The sequence below is a fragment of the Rhincodon typus genome, chromosome 45, assembly GCF_021869965.1.
Source record: "Rhincodon typus isolate 14 chromosome 45, sRhiTyp1.1, whole genome shotgun sequence".
Classification (NCBI taxonomy): domain Eukaryota; kingdom Metazoa; phylum Chordata; class Chondrichthyes; order Orectolobiformes; family Rhincodontidae; genus Rhincodon; species Rhincodon typus.
In genome coordinates this window covers 315,821-323,215 of record NC_063376.1, presented here as the reverse complement: position 1 = coordinate 323,215, position 7,395 = coordinate 315,821, and the positions used below count along the sequence as shown (strand labels likewise).

Here is a 7,395-nt window from a genome sequence, read left to right as displayed (position 1 = left end):
GAGGGTCAGTGCTGAGGGAGCGCCACACTGTCGGAGGGTCAGTGCTGAGGGAGTGGGCACTGTCGGAGGGTCAGTGCCGAGGGAGAGAAGGGGAGTTGTACTGGAATTGAACCCACCCTGTTGGCATCACTCTGTGTTGCAAAGCAGCAGCCACCCACTCCCAACCTCCCCCCCCCCCTGCGCGCCCCCCCCCCCCATCCCCCCCCCCCGCTGTGACCCGCAACACTGGCTCCTTGCAGTAAAACCGTCCTGAATATGTTGAATGCTGTGATGGGCACGCTGTCTCACATCTTTCTCAATTGCCAGGCTCCTCTGTCCTGCCCAGCCCCAAATGTTGAAGAAATGCACAACCAGGATGTTTGTTGTTTGCTTTTGGAGGGTGTGTGTAAAGTAAACACCCTCCAATTGGTGCGGTAGAGGTAAATGTCGGGGGTGGGGTATCCTCTCAGAAGCTGCCTCTCCAGCCATTGTCCATCTCCATGTGCATTACCCATTTCAAACAATCACTGCATGGAAACAGTGTCCCCTGCAGGTGAAGGGGATGCTGCAGGAAACAGAGGCAGCTCCTCGCTCCCTCTTCAGTCTCTATGGGGTCAGGTTTAGTTCAATCCTTATTTACTCTTTGCTGGGTCAATGAGTTTCTTTTATTCTGCAGACAAAGCTTGGCATTTACGTTGAGGAACGGTTTATTGAGGCAGCACCGAAGGTGTGCATAGAGAAGTTCCAGCAAGATCTGCTGCAAATCACAGACGAGATCAGGAAGAGAAATGAGGGTCTTGAGCTGAAGTATGACTATCTGCAACCCAACCTCATTGAAAACAGTGTTGCAATATAACATCTCTGGGCTCCATTTCCAATTCCTGCCTCCTGTGGATTAGAACGTTGTGCTTCAAAATTATTCCAAAACGCTGATGCATTGCTACTTACTTTTCAATTGAACAAAGGAAGATAACTTTCCCAAAACTCCTCTTTGTTATCGATTCTTTATATTTTGTCTTTCTGTTTCCCTGGTGAGCTTGACATTTTCTGCATCAATTTGCTTAGATACATGGACCTTTGGAGCAGGTGGCAGTTGAACCCAGGCCTCCTGGCTCAGAGGTACGGTGTTACCACTGCGCCAATGGATGTGTTCCTCCTGGGGAGTTGGGCGTTGTGTCAGAATCTGATGTGTGTTCAGCCAGACTACAGGGCTGCTTTTTCCTCGCTAGAGAGACGACTGGGGGTGGTTTAATCTGAGGGTCACCACACCTCAGGCCAGGGGGGAGATTGGGAAGGAGAGCCCTTCATGGTAACCTCAGCCAGTTATTGAACGCATGCTGTTGGCATCATTGTGCATTGTGGAGCTAGCTGTTCATCCAATTGAGCTAACTGACCACCCCCACTTCATGAAAACAGGCTTTGGGAGACTCGGCTTATCCCCAAACAAGTGTAGGTCCAAAGCACAAACCAGCAGTTATAAGCATGTCTGATCTATCTGATGTGACAGTATTTCACGATGCGTGCAGTATTGTAACCACAGCCTAAACAAAATCTTACACAAATCCCACATAGCACCCTTTCATAGAATCCCTACAGTGTGGAAATAAGCCCTTCGGCCCAACAAGTCCACACTGAACCTCAGAGCATCCCACCTGGACCCATCCCTCTAGCCTACACGACAATTTAGCACAGCCAACCCACCCTAACCTGCACATCCCTGGGCACTATGGGACAATTTAGCACAGCCAACCCACCCTAACCTGCACATCCCTGGGCACTGTGGGACAATTTAGCACAGCCAACCCACCCTAACCTGCACATCCCTGGGCACTGTGGGACAATTTAGCACGGCCAATCCACCCTAACCTGCACATCTTTGGACTGTGGGAGGAAACCCACACAGACACGGGGAGAACGTGCAAACTCCACACAGACAGTCGCCCGAGGGTGGGATCGAACCTGGGTCCCTGGCGCTGCAAGGCGGCAGTGCTAACCACTGAGCCACAGTGTTTCTTTTATATTTGATGTTATTATTAAGGGCACACTGCCCAGTTTACTCGTTCATCATCTTTCCTATCCCACTCCTACCAAGGTGGACTGCCACATAAAACATTACAGCACAGGAGCAGGCCCTTCGGCCCACAACGTATGTGTTGACCATGATGCCAATCTAAACTAATGCCTTTTGGCTGCACAAGGTCCATTTCCACAATTCCTGCCTGCTCACGCGTATGTCCAAAATGCCTCTTAAATGTTACTGTCATCGCTGTTTCCTCCTGGCAGCATGTTCAAGGCACCTACCACCCTCTGTGTAAAAAAAACTTATCTCACATATCTCCCTTAAACATTCCCCCTCTCACCTTAAACCTCTGCCCCTAGTATAAGACATTTCCATCCTGGGAAAAAGACTCCAATTATCCACCCTATCCACGCCTCTGCTAATTTTATGTACCTCTATCATGTCACCCCCTCAGTCTCCAACATTCTAGTGAAAACAATTCAAGTTTGTCCAACCTCTCTGTATGGCTAATACACTCCAATCCAGGAAACAGCCTGGTAAACCTCTTCTGCACCCTCTCCAAAACCTCCACATCCTTCCTATAGTGTGGCAACCAGAACTGCACACAATATTTTAAATGTGGCCGAACTAAAGTTTTGTACAGCTGTAACATGACTTGCCAATTTTTACACTCAATGTCTTGACCAATGCTTTCAGTTATTAAGAAATAGGCTCCAGTTAAAGATTATTCAGATAATCATAGAAGTAGTTTTCAACATACAACCAGAATACAATACAAGCAGTAAAATAGCATTTAAACCCAGATGTGGAAGTTACTTAGCCTTAGGAAACATCTTATCTTATGCCGCAAGCAAGATAGATCGTTCACAACCCATTAATTACAATGTGCCAAGAGTAGAAGTAGCTGTACAACTTTACATTTTATAACCAACTTTATAATAGAAATTAACCTTACAGCAATTAGTTAAAACTAACCGTCTTTTGTATTTTTACATGTATAATTAGGACAGTGGGAAATTTGAAAGGAATGACTGAACTTGATAAAGAAAGCACATGTAATACTATTAAAAATAGAATTCAAGCTGTCCTTAGAGATAAACAGACCCGAAGGAGGAAAGCTTGTAAAGTTTTGGAATGCGAATGAATAGAAAGATCCCAAGGCCCAGAGGTTACAATTGCTTGTAAACACCATAAGATCATGGGAACCTGGGACTGCCCGTAGGTGTCCCACGGGATTGGGTGTTTGGATTAAGGGGAAAGACCTGACTACACTGTATTTGATTATTGTAACACAAAGTATATAAAAATGCTGTACTCCTTTGTAAAATCAGTGTGTCATTGATCTCCCTTTTGATTCGGGGAAGATCCTTTGGCCCTCTCCCTGCATCAACTGGTTTTTGCTTGAATAAACATTTTCCATTGGCCTGAATCTTGCCTGCCTCCTGAGTTTTTGCCCCCAGTCAGGGAATATGCTGCTACACACTCTCTCACATTCACTCTCACATGCACACTCACACTCGCATGCACATTCATTCACATGCGCACTCACACTTGCACACTCATTCATTCACACTGACTCACCTGCCTGAGGATCTTTGGTGAATTTCTGCAGATGGTACACACTGCTGCTACTCAGCATCGGTGGGGGCAGGGAGTGGGATGTTTGTGGATGTGGTGCCAATCAAGCGGGGGCTGCTTTATCCTGGATGGTGTCGAGCTTCTGGAGTGTTGTTGGAGCTGCCCCCATCCAGGGCAAGTGGGGAGTATTCCATCACCCTCCTGCCTTGTGCCTTGTAGATGGTGGGACAGGCTTTGGGGGAGTCAGGAGGGGAGTTACTTGCTGCAGGATTCCCAGACTCTGACCTGTTCTTGTAGCCGCTGTGTTTATGTGGTAAGTCCAGTTGAGTTTCTGGTCAATGATAACCCCCAGGATGTTGATAGCGGGGGATTCAGTGATGGTAACACCATTGAATGTCAATGGGCGGTGGTTAGATTGTCTCTTGTTGGAGATGGTCATATTAGTGAGTGTCTTATATTGATAACTCCAAGTTCTGCTCTCACCCACAAGTGGAGACATGTCTAACCTATCGAACCCTTTCATTCTGTTAAAGATCTCTACAGGTCACTTTTGAGGCTTCCAAGCTGATTATTAGAGCCTCTGAATAAAAACCGAAAGAACTGCAGATGCTGGAAATCAGAAACAAAAACAGAAGTTGCTGGAAAAACTCAACAAGTCTGGCAGCATCTGCACAGAGAATTCAGAATTAATGTTTCAGGATGAGTGACCCTTCCTCAGAACATCCATTTCTGGTCTCGAGACTCCCTCTGGTGTGGGAACAGGATACTGCAGCCTTCAATAATTGATACCAACAACAAACAGCCCACAATCTGTGTAGGATCTCACCAAGAAATTGGCTACGTTCAAAGTTGATGCTTTAATCCTGCCTGAGGATGAGGTTTTAGGTTCTGTCTTGGTCTCTTTATTTGTTTGCCTGTCAGTCTTCATCTGGCTGTCTGCCTCTGTCTGTGTCTGACTGCCTGTCTCTGTGTGCCTGTCTCTGCCTGTCTGTCTGTTTGTCTACTTGTCTCTGTCTGTTTCTGTCTGCCTCTATATGACTGTCTCACTCTGCCTGCCTGCCCCTGTCTGTCTATTTTCATCTGCCTGTGTCTGTCTGCCTGTCTCTGTCTATCTTTGTCTGTCTGTCTCTGCCTGTCTCTATCTTGGTCTGCCTGTCTTTGCCTGTCTGGCTGCCTGTCTCTATCTTGGTCTGCCTGTCAAAGTGTTGGCTGAGTTGGCAGTACTGAGTGGTCACTGGGAACCACAAGATGATGCTGCAGCAGTCACACAGAATCCTGTACGACCTTTAAACAGAGAATGGCAATTCCTCGAGACTTTAACAGACCTGCCTCAGGGTGATGGGGGTCACAACCTGCCAGCTGATGAGACAATAATGCTGGCAGCTCAGTGCCTAAAGCCCCCATCAGGAGTGGAAGGGCGTCCCTTGGTAATCTGATTTTGACCAACCTCAACCAAGTCCCCTTCTGAAAGTGTGCAGATCACAAATCTGCATGGAAAGCAGAAACATTACAATAAGCCACCGAAAGCAACATTTCTTTCTCAGCAAAAGGCATGGACGCAAAGAAAATATTGGGGTTTTCCTGGGGTCAGGAAAACGTACAGGAGCTGATACAAACACACAATCATGCACACACACACACACACACACACACACACAGACACACACACACTCACAGACACACACACACGCTCACAAGTGTCAGGGTCAGTGCTGAGAGAGCGGGCACTGTCAGAGGGTCAGTGCTGAGGGAGCGCCGCACTGTCGGAGGGTCAGTGCTGAGGGAGCGGGCACTGTCGGAGGGTCAGTGCTGAGGGAGCGCCGCAATGTCGGAGGGTTAGTGCTGAGGGAGCGCCATACTGTCGGAGGGTCAGTGCTGAGGAAGTGCCCCACTGTCGGAGGATCAGTGCTGAAGGAGGACCACGCTGTCGGAGGGTCAGTGCTGAGGGAGCGCTGCATTGTCAGAGGGTCAGTGCTGAGGGAGCGCCACACTGTCGGAGGGTCAGTGCTGAGGGAGCGCCGTGCTGTTGGAGGGTCAGTGTTGAGGGAGTGGTCACTGTCGGAGGGTCAGCGCTGAGGGAGTGGGCACAGTCGGACGGTCAGTACTGAGGGAGCGCTGCACTGTCGGAGTGTCTGTACTGAAGGAGCGCATTGCATGAAAAATAGATTATTTTCGGCGATTATCATTTAGCCAAGTTTGGAATCTTGGAGTCACATAGCACGGAAGTGGACTCCTCAGTCCAACCAGTCCATGCTGAACACAATCCCAAACTAAACTCGCCCCACCACCTGAACTTGGCCCATATTCCTCTAAACCTTTACTATTCGTGTATTTAGCCAAATGTCTTTTAAACAGTGTAATTGTACCCACATCCACCACTTCCTCTGGAAGCTCATTCCACACAAGAACCACTCTCTGTGGAAAATATTTGCCCCTCACGTCTTCTTCAAATCTCTCTCCTCTCACTTCAAAAATGTACCCCCGAGTCTTGAAATCCCCCATCCCAAGGAAAAGACACCTATCATTAACCTTATCTATACCCTCATTATTTTATAAACTTCTGTAAGGTCGCCTCTCAACCTCCTACGCTCCAGTGAAGAAAGTCCCAGCCTATCCAGCTTTTCTTTATAACTCAAACCTTCCATACCCGGCAACATCCTGGTAAATCTCTTTTGAACTATCTCCAGTTTAACAATACTCTTCCTACAACTGGGTGACCAGAACTGGGCACAGTGCTCCAGAAGAGGCCTTACCAATGTCCTGTACATCCTCAATATCACTTCCCAACTCCTATACTCAAAGGACTGAGCAATGAAGGCAAGCGTGCCAAACACCTTTATAACCACCCTGTCTAAATGTGATGCAAACTTCAAAGAATTACACACATGAACACCTAGGTCTCTATGTTCTACAACACTACCCAAGGTGCTACCATTAATTATAGAAGCCCTATCCTTGTTTATTATATCAAAATGCAATACCTCACATTTTTCCAGATTGAATTCCATCTGCCATTTTGCAGCTCGTTGTCCCATTTGATCACAATCCCTTTGTAGCCTGAGAAAAACCTTCTTGACTGTACTATGCCACCAGTTTTGGTGTTGTCCATTTCTTGTCCATTGATGAGCAGTTACATTTGAAACTGCAGTGACAATGTACGAAAAGATAATTTACTGATTAAACAGGGCTTACAGCATGCCAATACACAGGACAGCTGTCTGCAGGCAGACCTTGTGAAACATGGCCCAGTGTTGACTGTTAACTTTACAATACACAAGTAAAGGGCCTTGGAACAACTTGTCACGTTCAAGGTGCTGTATAAAGAAAGTGGTAGTGTCCCTACCTCTGAGCCATGAGGCCAGGGTTCAAGTCACACCTGTTCCAGACGTTTGTCCTAATATCACTGAACGGATTGATTAGAAATGTCTAAAGTTGTGCAAAAAATGGAAACAATTGCAGATGCTGTAACTCAGGAACAAAGACAGAAGTTGCTGGAAAAGCTCAGCAGGTCTGGCAGCATCGGTGAGGAGAGAATCAGAGTAAACATTTCGGGTCCGGTGACCCTTCCTCAGAATGTTGAGGTTGTTGTGGTATTACCAGGGTTGGTGAGGGGGGACCAAATACACAATCAGTTTGAACTGCAGATCCTTGTGGCACAGGCAGAGGGCAGCATCTGATTATCACTGTAGCATTCGACAGAAACAGGAAAGCAAGGCCAGACCTAAACACACTGTCACCAAGAGAATTGGGCCCCACACACTGACTCTCACTGGGGTACGGTCCCACACACACACTGACTCTCACTGGGGTACGGTCCC

At 47.4% G+C, this 7,395-nt stretch overlaps 1 protein-coding gene across 1 annotated transcript in view; it reads left to right on the top strand.

Annotated features, from left to right (window-relative positions):
- Nucleotides 1-3,428, top strand: part of LOC109917782 (polyunsaturated fatty acid lipoxygenase ALOX15B-like) — a 53,321-nt gene extending 49,893 nt beyond the window's left edge. Inside the window, exon 13 of the mRNA XM_048620009.1 lies at nt 656-3,428. Within this exon, the coding sequence (XP_048475966.1) occupies nt 656-835 (180 nt within the window). The 3' untranslated portion in view covers nt 836-3,428. The remainder of the gene's footprint in view (nt 1-655) is intronic.
- The last annotated feature ends 3,967 nt before the right edge of the window (nt 3,429-7,395 follow it).